Raw genomic sequence first — 13633 nt, 5'->3', positions numbered from 1 at the left:
ATTTTTTTTTTTTAATACTTTCTCTTCTCTTGCATGGCAGGTGGTAATTGGGTGATTTGTTATATATTCCACTAAATAAATGTTTATGTTTATTTATTATACTTAGATATTTATTGATTGCAGTTTTTATAGAAAAAAATATGTGTATATATATATCTCTATATATATATATTATATATATATATATATATATTATATATATATATAATATATATATATATATAATATACATATACATACATACACAATTGTATTCTTGTTATTTTATGTTGTTCTTGTTCTCTTGTGTGGCAGGTTACCCTCTACATGCCCCCGAGGCTTATTTCCCATATTTCCGGAAGCACAACGTCACCACCATAGTACGCCTCAACAAGAAGATCTACGAAGCCAAGCGCTTCACTGATGCCGGTTTCGACCATTACGACCTTTTGTTCTTCGTGGACGGCAGCACGCCCCAGCGACGTCCATTCACCCGCCGCTTCCTGCACATCTGCGAGAGCACGGATGGAGCGGTGGCCGTACACTGCAAGGGTGAGACGCCCTTAAATCAAAGACATGGAAATACAGCCACACAAATGACAGCGTCGCCTCATTGACATACTTATTTTGTGCAAAAGAGGATAATTGTTGTCAAAATGGCTTTGTTTTTATTTTAACATTAAACATTAAAAATGCCCTATTATTGAGGTCAGACTCTCAAAGATGAAGGGTTTTTTTTTTTTGTAGTTTATGCTTTCACAGGAACTGAAAGCGAACCAAACGTTCATTAATGTTATGGTAATGTGGCCTTACGATACCTAGGAATACATGAATGAGCCCCAAAAAAATTAGTTTTTATGTTGCAGTTAGTGTTTTAATAGATAAATGTTGATATAAATAATACATTATTTTAAACACCTAAGACCTTTTTTCCCAACCTATTCCAGCGGGTTTGGGCCGGACGGGGACTCTGATTGGCTGCTACCTGATGAAGCACTACCGCTTCACGGCTGCTGACGCCATCGCTTGGATCCGCATTTGCAGACCCGGCTTCTGTTATTGGACCCCCAGCAGCATTACCGAGAAGAGTAAGTCCCAACATTTACCCACAATGCACCACTAGTTTGTTTGGGCTCTTTACACCTTCCTGAGGCTTTTTTCCTGCCTTTTTATTGGTCATTACATTTACATAATGTCGACGAGTGCTCTAATTTTGGCTCAGAGTTGTGTATTTTTCGAAAGTGTTTTCAAGAGCGCACTCCTCGCTAAGCAGATCAGGAAGGTCAGCAGATGTTCCAGATCTGGCTGAATCAAGTCCAACTCTGGCTTTGGGAGTCTGATTCAGTGTTCGTATATCAGTAAGGGCTTTCGTGCACCATATAACTCGACCATGGTTCACTTTTCTGTCATGTCTGATTTAAAAACAGAGCACTGGTCATGTGAAGGCCAGTTGAAGCTAATCTCTCAAGTGTTTTGTTGGGCCTGACACAATGCTTGCTGCCCCCGTAGCACTGTAGAGAATGCCCACTGTGGGACAGATGAACGTTATCTTCAGGCAATATTTCCCTCCTTAGGCCATTGTGAGACGTGTGAGATTCCATTGTCCTGCGTGCCGGACACAAAATTATCCCTTATCTGGCATTGGCATTGAATGAATGGTTTGGGTCTGAGACCAGATTTCTTTCCATACGGCTGAATTAGTTTTGTGCAAAACAAGATATGCAACAGGAAATTGATGGGAACTGTACTCTTTGTACCTGTACAGGAAGCAAGCGAGCTGCTGGGTGCATGGAGATATTCTCCGCTCCAAGCAGCGGCAGTATGAGCGAACAGATCCGTGCCTCACCCCTCATCTCTAGTATGGACAACCTCTCCATCAACACCTCCATCTTTAAATCACACAGCTTGGACCGTATGGAGGAGGTGAGGCCATTTTTATTTAAATTAGGATGCACAATATAACAGTACCATATCAATTTTTAGAATAGAAAAAGAAGAAAAAGAAAAAGAAATTATTTATCACCCTTAGCAATACTGGGCCAAAATTGTATATCAGTATGATTAGTCAGTAGCAGTATAATATCAGTATTTTACCACTTTAAATCAATGTTTTTAATTGTTATACACTGAGGGAAAAATATACATAAATATAATAAAATATATTTATGTAAAATAAAATAAAATAAAATATACAAAGTATACATAACAATATAAAATAAATGTGTATATAATTATGAAACATTTATTTAAATAATCAAAAAAAAGCTTATTTTAAACAGATATATTGTGCCTGCCAATACTGTAAATCAGATTTTAGACCTTTGGTAATAATTATAAAAGTTTAATTAAACTCAATTCATATCTTAATGGAATTATGTCAGACGTTTAAGTTACATGTTCTCTGACTCTCAACAGAACGATTATGTGGAGAAACGATCTCGGTAATGACCAAGGAGACAAATTGCGTGCCTTAAAGGGTCGATCGGCAACCGAGGTCCTGTGACAAGCTGGAGCCATAAGGTAAGACGCCATTCCTTTGGTCTCTGCAGGAAAATCAAATCGTTTAATATGTTTAACTATAGCACAACCTGTAACCTGCCCCCTGTGGCCACACTGAGAATGCAACTCTACTGTTGCATACAAATTGCATTAAAGAGGCATTTTGTGATGCAGTATTCTATTCTGTCTGGCTTGAATCTCAACCTGAACATAAAATCAAAGCTAACCTTAAGACCATATCACATCTTCTATTCATCAGTCTCTCATGATGAGCCACATTACATCAAATGCAACTCCTTATCTTTCTCGTTCATGCGAATGAAGCCATTTTATCACAACTCTTTCAACTTCCATTAGCATGTTAGCTAAGTGATAGTAGCGAAAAGGATGCCAGGCCACGGTTAGATGCGTTTCCAGTCCCCACTCTTAAATGCAAGACACAGAGCTGCAGCAATGAATACAAAAAGAAAACAGTGGACGTGCTGACTTGTACCAGCGGCGCAGAGCTCGGTTGGCGCATAGTAACGATGTGTGTCGATTGGAGAGATGCTGACCCCTCAAGAAACATCTGACTGCTTTCCTTCTGCTTTTATATCGCTGATTTTGAGAGTCCTGAGCTTTTTGAAATGGAACACCAGCCTAACTAGAAACTGCTAGTTGCGATACTATATAGAGTATAATGTATGCTGTGTACTGGTTTGTGAAAATTAGTATGCAAAAACTTTTAAACACGTGACCCGTACTACATTTAAGTGGGGCTGGGTTAGTATATATGTTAGTATATAGTATTCCACAATGTTGTGCTCGCTTTATTACTGCACATTTAGAAATGTAGGAATAATCCCCCCCCCCGAACCCCCCCCCCCCACACCCAAAAAAGAACCCCAAAAACCCCCCAGAACCCCCCCCACCCCACCCTGGGTATCGATGGCATGTAATAAATATGACAAAGTGGGCCCATTATGCATGCTACATACTAAATTCTTTCAAAATAGAAGTAGTACGCATCTTTTTTGTGATTTATTTAGGGGCTAGGTCTGCCTCTCATCCTCCTCAGGTACTTTTTCTTTCCAAGTTTCAGGTCGTTCTGTTTAAAGCCATAACAGAGGTCAGTTACAAACAGAAGTCTTAATGGTAAAGTAGCACAACCACCTGGAAAAATGGGTATGTGGCCTGGTTTTGGTGTGTGAAATCTATCTAACTTTCATAAATGAAACTTTGAAAAAAAAAATGCTTTGGGCGTAAGCTGTTGGCTCACTACACTAGCTGTTTTACCTCAGACCTCTCCAAGTGTACAAAAATAGCCCAAGGAACAAACACAACCTACTTGGCGCTTACCGTTTTACGTACTTCAGACAGACCCCTCAAAGACAAATTATACCCCGAAGTATCTTCAGTTTCAACCCTCCTTGCACAGGGACCGAAAATGCCTAAGAAAACAAGACCTTCAAGTACCGCTTGATGAGAACAGGACGCCGCGTCCTCGTGTACATGATGATGTCCTCATAATTTGAACAGGCCTTGTTTTAGCACGTTTAACCAGATGTAAATTAAACACCCCCTCTTGAGCAAATGCGCAGTCCTTAATTAATTTCCCATGAAGAGCGGCGAGTTAAAGAGGCCTCTCGGACATAACTGGCCCTCCTTGTCTTCCTGTTGCAGATTGCAGATTGCAGATCCTTCTCACAATTCTCACGATCCTATAAAACATTGTATATATTATATTTAAAAAAATCTAATTGAATTAAAAAAATCTAAATAAATAGAAAATAATTTGTAAAAAATTATATATATATTTAACAAACCCTTACCTAAAGTTTTATAATACATACTTTATAACAAAAAATAAAAAGACCATTTTTTTTTTACATATTTATATTTACCTGTGACTCTACATAAGACAATCTGTTGAAAAATAGTATATAAATATATATAATGTAAATGTGTTATATATGTATATATATCTATATATATTCTTGTTGATTTGATATTAATTAATGAATCAGATGATTTTGCATCACTTCTTTTTACATTTTGTCAGTTATTTCATTGAGATTAAACTGAGTCAAAGAGGAGTTTTTGGAGTGGGTGAAAAAAGAAGAAACTGTGTGGGAGATTGTGATTAGCGTTAGGGAGGGCAGCTAATAGAGAAAAGAGCACTGAAGAATGAAGACCTGAAGAAAAGGAACTTACATTTGAGGAGATTTGAATAGTCCTGTATAAAACAAAAACATTCTATATATATGGAGCATTTTGCGCTGGATTACTAGGCCACAGCGCCGACTGGCTAAGTTCTAGGAATTTTGGAGCCTTGCCTGTGACTGACCTGTTTCTCTTTTTCCTGCTTTCTTTTTCCACAAACAAAGCACTCTGTAAAACATAATGCTCTGGTTCCCTTGTTGTACACTCAAATAGAAGTGAGTTTCCGATATTTACACAAATTTCTCCAAAACAATTCAGTTCCCAGATAATGTGTTTTGGGAAGAACATGGTCTTGGGAGCTTTGGTTATTATGAATAGACAGTCTGGCACTTTTCATCAAGGGCTGTGGTTGGGGCTTGATCTTTATTTATTTATTTTTTATCAAATTATATCTTTGTAGTCAGAAGGCGAGCAAAACTAGATCTGTGCTTGAGAACTTCAGTGTACTATTGAATTTTTAAATGTAAAGTTGTGTGTAATGTAGCAGTGGATATAGATTAGTAGTTATTTTGGGTAATAACTACATTTTTATGTGTATAAAATGATTTATATTTGTTTAATATATTTTTGTAAATTGTTTGTTTATATTTATCTGTGACCTGTGAATCTGAATTATTTTATTTTTATAATTTGTTTTTAATTGGGGGTGGGGAGGGGGCTGTATATATGCAAAGGCATGTAATGAAGAAACAGTTGTCAACATTTACAGTTTATTATTACTTTGAATCTGTTTTTGAATTCACTGGATTTTTTGTGTTACTTGATTTCAGCTGATTTTGTGTCTGTATTTGTGTGTTTAACAGCAGAGAGAAACCAGAAGCCACTGGCCAGGGCTCCATCTCCCCCCTCAAATCGTCTAAAGTCCCACCATCCTCCCCGGTCACTCTGCCTCTGCCAAGCGAATTGGCCGCTCTTCATCTTCATCAAACCAACCTCAAGAGGTAAGCCTGACCTCCCTCTAATCAGCTTTCCTCCAATCTTCTCTGCACTTTCTATTTCTTTCTTCCTCCTGCTTATTCTCTCACTCGTCCACCTCTTTCTCTTTGTTGCCTCTTTATTTCCAACTCTTTCTTATAACTTATTCCAACGTCTCTTTTTCTCTTCTCTCTCCCCCTCGGTTTCATGTCCTCCCAGCTCCCTGGTGGCCTTCTTTCCTCTCTGTGATTACCCTATGCTCTGAAACAGAGAGCCGTAAACGCAAGGAACCAAGTTGGTTGCTCCATGCTGTTGGTTTCAAGCGACTTATTCCCTGCTGGTTATATAATCAGATATCCAGAGTCATATCACCCTACCTACCACTCTGTGACTCTCTCCAAACCAGCACCTATCAGGGCATAGCCATGTATTTTTGGACCAAGTACATACCCTCTACTTTCTAGTAGTGTTCAAACCATGTTGAAAAGCACTTTTTAACACTCTTGGGACTAGGGCTGCATGATTTAAACCTTAATTTTATATATATATATATATATACAAACAAATGTCCTTTATGTAATTTAATTATTTGCTGCTGACCTTCGATGATCCAATTCAACCATACTAATAAGCAAAAATGACTTTAGATAAATATAACCTTTGTTATTTTTTTAATTGCTGAAGAGAGTTGAACTTTCTTCTGCTGTGTCTTATTCTTTATATCTAGATATATATTATATATATATATATATATATATATATACACACACAAAAATACCTGCTAATAAACAGCAATATATTCACATTATTTTACATAAACATTTTAATATATGAAAAAAAAAATGCATTGGTGAAATAGAGAAATAAAATTTTATATGTAAAATTCTGGTTATCTGGTTTATAACGTTCTCAAAACATTAGCACAAAAATGTAATTTGTCCATTTTTTTTATGAAATGTTCCAGATTGTCTTAATTCTTCATTAGTCTGCTTGTATCAGATTGTTCAGAAAACATTCAAAAGTAATGTTCCTGTAGCATTTGCAAAAGGATAAATGGAACTTTTCAATGAATGTTTTCTCTAACGTTTGTATAACCAAGAAAAAAAAGTTTTAAAAACATTAAATTATTTTATATATACCAAATATTTGTTTTGTGTACCCGTGCAGAGTAATATTTGCTCAAACGTTCATATAACCTAGAAGAAACTTTATTAGAATATTACACAATATTATATGATCCAAGGAAATAAAATAAAAAATACATTTTAATTTAAATTGCAATCAGTGAATCAAACATAAATTTAAAGAGACATGGGTACTTTCCTGAATCAATATTGCATTAAAAACAATATTTACGATTAGAAAGATTGTTAGTACATAATAAGTCGCCCAGCCCTACTCCAGCAGGCTGAGTTTGATGTCTTAAACAGCAGAAAACACAGTGTATTCCAGAATGCATGCAGTTCCTTGTCCCATCATCAGACAGTTTTCCATGATCTCCGTGTCCTGCAGTTTAGATATGGGTATGAGTGTTGTGTCCCTCCCCGTCCTCCACCCTTCATGTGTGTTTCCCTCCCTCCCATCCTCCAGCACCAGGTTAGCCAGCTCTCTGGGTAACCTGTACGAACCAAATGGTGAAGCCAACAGCTCTGGGAAACCGCCTTCCCCTTCTTCATTCACTTCCCCCACCCCGTCCGCATGGGTTACAGCAGCCCGATCGCCACCCACAGTTACCACTATGAGGTCAACAACAATCAGTATAACAGCACCCAGCACCCCGAACAGCAATGGGGTAAGCCGAGCAGCGGGGTAAAAAGCCTGACCTACAACCTCAACAACACCACCCCAAGTGGACCTTCCGCCAATGGAAGGCTAGGGGCCAGTGAACAGGGGCACCACAGAAGCCCCCCGACGGGGCTGAGCGGGCTCTCAGCACGATACCTCAGCCGGTCCATTCCTGTAAGTCATCTCTCCTCCCATCAACCCTCCCAAGATACACACACAGCAGCAGCATTTCAGAAAACTGACCGTGGTAACTGTTGGTTTCTGCCAAAATGCCATAGTTACAAAATAATTTTAAATACATTAAGTGTTTTAATGTATTAAATGTATTTAATGTATTAAATGTATTATAATATTAATGTAATATGTTCACAAAGATGAAGAGTTTGAAAATGACAAGTACATAGAAACATTCGTACTACACATTGAGTGTGAGTAGGGGTGATTGTGTTACTTGTTGTCTTTTATGTGATTTGTGTGATGATGTATGTATTTGTGTGGTTAAGCCAAAGACAAATTTCCACTTGTGGACAATAAAGTGACTAAACTAAACATTTCTAAATTATTTAGAATTTGATGAATTAATGAATTAATAAAAAATATATATATATTTATGTACATATTATTATATATAAAAATTAGATATCTCATTTTCTGTCATTTAAAGTTTATCAATTATATATATAATGGAAATGAGATGGTCACACATTTACTGAAATTAAATAAAACTAATACTTATTCACTAAATATATACTGAAAATTATGAAAAATTAAAAATGAAGATACATTTTTACTAAAAATGGTTGTAACTATAATATATTTTTTTCAATGAAATGAATGTAATTTTAAATACATGTTTTATAATTTTTAAGTTATTATAAGTTTATTTTAATTATTAAATTGTTGTTATTATTATTAAATATTAAATGTTCACTAGTCAGATTTCAGGAAATGACACGTTATAGGTTACATATAATAACATATATGGTGCACCGCCCGGCAGTGTTCAGCACACAGGTGTTTCACGCTCCTCGTCACTCACTATCCCGATTCATCAGTATTATCAAGAGTGCATTAACTGTTAACAAGCACAACTGTTGGTTTTAATAATGCATTAGTAAATGTTGAAATTAACTAAGATTACTAAATGCTGAAGAACTATTGTTCATTCTTAGTTAATGTTAACTAAAGTAGTTAACTAATGAACCTTATTGTAAAGTGTTACCAATATTAATATAAATTCTGTCCAGTTTTGTGTTACTCTGTACTTTTGTGTTACTTCCGGTAAAAGTGGGGTTATTTTGTTGGCTTGTGTTTTTTTAAATTCAATATCATTAAAATTGAGTTAAATTTAAAAAGTCTTACAAAATTACTTTATATTATTTAATAAAATAATAAATAATCATTACAAAGCATGTTTGGTTTCGGTTTTCTGCCAGGTGCATCCAGAATTTTCAGTCCATCCCTGTATATTTCTAAATCTGGAATCATCTAAATCTGCTCAAACAAGATTCCTTAAATATTTATTATGTTTTATAGTCATAACAATGGTGTTGAAGTGGAAACTGTGGTTACCATGGTACATTTTTCTAGGAGAAACCTTTTTTTTTTTTTCAAACTCCTTCCTACTTCACCCTGATCTAACACATGCTTCTTTACAGTCTGTCGTAATTTTTGTTCAAATTTTCCTAACAGATTCTTTTAAACGCTTATCTTGAGCATGTTGCATGTCCTCACTTTTTACCAATTACACACTCACGTGCACATCACTCACTTCTACAGCCGTCACATCTCAATCTGTATAGCGTCTGTCTCTAGTGTGTTCTCATAAAGCTCTTACTCAGATGATCTAATATTTACCTAATTACCATTGTCAAGTGAGCTTTAATCGAGTGGTCAGGATGAGACTAATTTTTTTCATTTTGAGCTAATCCGTCGCGCTTTAACTGAGTGCATCCCACACTGATGCTCCGAGGAAAAGAAAATGAATACTAAATAAACAAATATTAAAAAGGCAGAGCAGGGATTCATACGTAGGCTTTAAAATGTAGCTAATATAGTGGAATATGGTGGCAGGCTGACAGCTTTAGTCTGGTTTGGCAGTAACATGTCTACTAACAGGTACTAATGGCATGTCAGTGCTGCTGTTTGATGGAAAGGGAGTGGTGTCCGTGGCAAAAAAAAATGTAGTTCTGTACTTCCTGTCATCTTCACCTTGAAACTTCAAACCCTTAGGGTTGTTAAGCAAGAACTGATTCATAATTTGGTTAAACTGTTACCAGATACCAAATGTTTTCTTGAAGTTCGGTTCAATGTTTGTGTTTGTTGTTCCATCTTCATAAACGTTAAATTCCTCAATGTGTTTTCTGTGAATCATTAGAATCTGAGTCCTTGACTCTGCCTGTTTTTATTTTAATATAATTACACCTTTTATTAGAGCTATGATTGAGAATACCTAGATGTCGAACAGGTCTAGAGTTATTAGAAACGCTTGACCGATGCAGTGAAAACACATTGTGGTATTGCGTGACCTGAGGGCGCTTAGGCCGGACAGAAAGGCCATGTGCTTGGGTTTTTTGTGGTCTGTTGTTCTTGGACCGTCTGCACACCGCTTGGAAGTTGTCTTGTTGGAAGGAGTTTGGTAGTTCCCCTTACAATTTCCTGTTGGTGCCTTTTGTCCATTGTGAGTCAGGGATTTTTATGCACATGTCACTGTACTTCACTGTTAATCATGTGATTTCACAAATTTCTAGACTTTCTCCTGTTTATGCGATTGATGAATGGCTCATATCATCCCCGTTCTGGAGTGTAGTGTGCTGTTTTTTTCAGAACATCACAACGCCTACACATGTAACAGTAGTGACTCGAGGTTTTGCTGCAATGATGATGAATATCACTTTCCATCTTGCTCTGACAACAGTACTGCGTTCTGTTAAATGTTCGTCCTCAAAGGGTGTACAGCTGACTGTCATTACAGTCAAGATGTCATCAGTTTCTTGCTGCTAAAAAGTGCAAATTTAGGTCGTAAAAATTTAGCGTAAAGCTTCTGATTTCTCAACATTGTCATGTTGTTGGGCTTTTAACGGAACTAAAAATTAAATTAAAAACCAACAACTTTTTTAGAATGTTCTGCACTTCAGAATTCTATGGAATGATTTTAAACGTGGTATAATGTGTAAAATGGAGCAGCTTGAACTATTCAGGTAGCTGAAAGCATGATCAAATTAGTTTAATAAATTAAATGATATTTAATAAACGAACATCTGCAGATAGTGCAGAACTTGTGAACGACTGACATTCCAATTCGTTGGAATCCTGTGGGGCTTCCTGTGATATTCCTGACGTTTGCCTAGATATTCCATTCGGATGTTTAAACCGCGTTAAGTAGCTCTATGCGCAATGTTTTATAATTTTGAATGAATGCAGTTCTGTGTTGTTAGAACGTTGATCAAACCTTTGTAAGTGGACGACACAAAAAAAGTGCTTTCTGTTGCTTTGTTAGGTGTTTTATGTGTAGGTGATGATATTAATAACAAAACCCTTTATGTTAGGGCTCATAATGAATTTACAAACTAATCTGAAAAGGTTACTTTAGCTAGAGTTGCATACTCAGATTTGGTTATTTTTGTACTGATTTTTCATAACAAAATCGTCAGATTTAAGGATGTTTGCAACCAAACTGAAATGTACACATTCATCAAGATATTCCTATCAGACGTTAAAACAACGTTAAGTAGCGGTATGCACAACATTTTACGATTTTTGAATGAATGTGATTCTGTGTTGTTAGAATGTTGTAAAAACGTTTGTAAACAGACAAGGCAAAAAACAAAGATTTCTGTTGCTTTGTTTGGTGCTTTCTGTATAGGAGTCGAGATGAATAACACAACCTTTTTATGGTAGCCCGAGTAAAGAATGTATGAAACAATCTGAAAAGGTTGCGTTAGCGAAAGTTGTCTACTTAGATTCGGTTATTTTTGACCCGATTTTTCACTGTAAAGTCGTCAATTTTCAGAATGTTAACAGCTAAGCCATTTGTCTGGTGCTTTGTGTAGGCGATGAAGTGAATAACAATTTTTTATGTTACCGCTCAGAATGTATGAATTAATCTGAAAAAAGTTAATTTTGTGAAGGTTGCTTCTTTTCAGAAATGGTGCTTTCTGTATAGATTTCTTACTGTGAAGGCATCAGTTATCAACATCTTTACAATTAAGCACAAATTCAAGCATTCAACAAAATATCAGAAATATCAGATTCAAATAGTGTTAAGTAGCTGTATGCGCAGTTCAATATTTTGAATGCGAATTCGCTGTTACTAGAACATTGATCAAATGTTTGTAACTGGACGGCAAAATAAAACAATGCTTTCTGTTGGTTTTTTTTTTTGTTTTTTTTTTTGTGTGTGATGTTGTTTTTATAAAAGAGTTTTTTGTGTTGTGTGTGTGAGATATAGTGTGAAGGGTGTTTTTTAGATGTTTTTGTACTTACTCAAATTCGGTAATTTTTGTACATTTCCTATTATAAAATCATCAGTTTTTGGGATGTTTACAATCAAGTGAAAATTCACACATTCGTCAAGATATTCTTACTGCATGTTCAAACAATGCAAAGTATGCTAATCTTAATCGTTGATCAAATGTTTCTAAACGGATGACATAAAATAGAACAAAATGCTTTCTGTTGCTTCCCATTTGTCTGCTGTACAAATTATTTTTTTCGTTCCCCCCTGCTGTGGCGCAATTATTAATAATTAGCATTCAGCTATGCATGTTCTACCCCTGTCTTCTAACCTAAGTGGCTTTTTTTCTGCTTTCTGCACGCATCTCACCCTCTCATCTCACCCTCATTTACATCAGAGAGGGCTGTGATAGTAATGTCTCAGTTTGGCTTTTTAGACTATTATTTAACTACCCTCTGCCATGTAATTTTCTGTAATTACGTTCTGCATCGTAATCATTTCATCTTCTGTTTTTTTCCCCCCTCTTTTGCAGTCCCTTCAGTCTGAGTATGTTCAGTACTAAAGCCGCCACCTTCCGCTAACCCCCGTCCCGTGCTGCTGGCCTGGTCCCGACCCGTGACACCTTCACTGTGACCACTGATTTGCTGACTTCTTGTCGTAAAAGGGGAATGAAGGAAATGTTTTGAGACTGAACTGTGAGCCTCATGGTCTGATACGTCCTGCTACGACATGGCTGATCTGGAATCTGCTGCATGCTGTTAAACGACACGAACTTGCCTTGGTTGTCCTTTCAAAACACCTTTTGTTTTTTCTTTTTTTTTAAAGAGATACTGTGCATGTATGAATATACATAGTTAAATATTTTTAGATAATGAATTTTGTACTATTTTTGTCCTATTTTATCTACAGTTCTTAAGCTCGACGACAAGGTTTGTTAATATTTGTGTATGTTTGGATTAGGAAATTTGTTCTGACGTAAATATCTGACGTTTTTTCTCCTGAGTGTATTTACTGAGTAACATATCAAGAACGAGGGCTATATTTGAAAGGTGCAAAATGGTTCGACAGCTACGTGTCATCTTCAAAGGGATTTTTTTTGGACGAAGGAAGTAATGAGTATTTTTTGTTTTCTTTATTTGGGGATCTAAGGGGGGTTTGTCTCCACACAACGGCGGACGGCTAATGAGACCACAACCAATTTGTAAGCAAACTTATTTTTCTCTGGAAAATGAAGGGCTTTGTTTGTTCGGTATGAACAGTTGTGACATCATAATGTGCGTTATTATTAAACTAATACAGATCTGAGGTTGCATGTGTTTCAAGAGCATTAAGGGCTGTTGAGAACACAACCATCAACACTTCACTTTTCAGGAGTGTCCTTTTCACCAGCACATCTAAAATATAACATCTCAGAATGTACGAATGAGAATAAAATAAAATAGCTCAAACTGCTTAAAATATACATTAACCATAACGAATATAAATGTAATTACTCGCAAACTATAGTAAAATAGAAGAGCTGAAGTATAGACGCTGATATGCATAACAAAACCTTTTATGTTAGTGCACATAATGAATGTACAAACTAATCTGAATGGGTTGTTCCAGCGATTGTGTCTCAAATTCAGTTATTTTAGGATGTTTACAATCAAGTGCAAATAATTTATCATACAGTGTTCTTAAAGGTGACGAGCAGGGTTTAAACTAAAACCTTCTGATTATTTACTTCATGCAAAAATTACAATACATTCAGCCTCAATTCATTCCGTACTTGACCTTATTTCTTCCCTGAATTAT

At 36.2% G+C, this 13633-nt stretch overlaps 1 protein-coding gene and 1 pseudogene across 2 annotated transcripts; both read left to right on the top strand.

Annotated features, from left to right (window-relative positions):
- Positions 1 to 2482, top strand: part of LOC109047797 — a 34266-nt pseudogene extending 31784 nt beyond the window's left edge.
- A 3124-nt stretch (positions 2483 to 5606) lies between these two features.
- LOC122135006 (dual specificity protein phosphatase CDC14AB-like) lies at positions 5607 to 12938 on the top strand. 2 transcript variants are annotated; one of them, XR_006153268.1, is made up of 3 exons: positions 5607 to 5621; positions 7186 to 7554; positions 12369 to 12938. XR_006153268.1 is itself a non-coding variant. In XM_042712441.1 (2 exons), exons 1-2 carry the CDS (start codon positions 7294 to 7296, stop codon positions 12396 to 12398), a joined length of 291 nt encoding a protein of 96 aa, XP_042568375.1. In that variant the 5' UTR covers positions 7141 to 7293; the 3' UTR covers positions 12399 to 12938. The 2 variants fall into 2 exon arrangements, 1 of the variants encoding a protein (XP_042568375.1); XM_042712441.1 differs by lacking the exon at positions 5607 to 5621 and having other exon boundaries at positions 7141 to 7554.
- The last annotated feature ends 695 nt before the right edge of the window (positions 12939 to 13633 follow it).

This window comes from Cyprinus carpio, chromosome A22, assembly GCF_018340385.1.
Source record: "Cyprinus carpio isolate SPL01 chromosome A22, ASM1834038v1, whole genome shotgun sequence".
In the NCBI taxonomy this organism is placed as follows: domain Eukaryota; kingdom Metazoa; phylum Chordata; class Actinopteri; order Cypriniformes; family Cyprinidae; genus Cyprinus; species Cyprinus carpio.
This window is presented reverse-complemented; position numbering and strand designations above follow the sequence as displayed.

Bases quoted from the DNA above. Each gene is read 5' to 3' on its own strand.
- LOC122135006 (XM_042712441.1), top strand. From the start codon at position 7,294: ATGGGTTACAGCAGCCCGATCGCCACCCACAGTTACCACTATGAGGTC. The intron at 7,555-12,368 runs GTAAGTCATCTC...CCTCTTTTGCAG, and splicing joins ACCTCAGCCGGTCCATTCCT to TCCCTTCAGTCTGAGTATGT.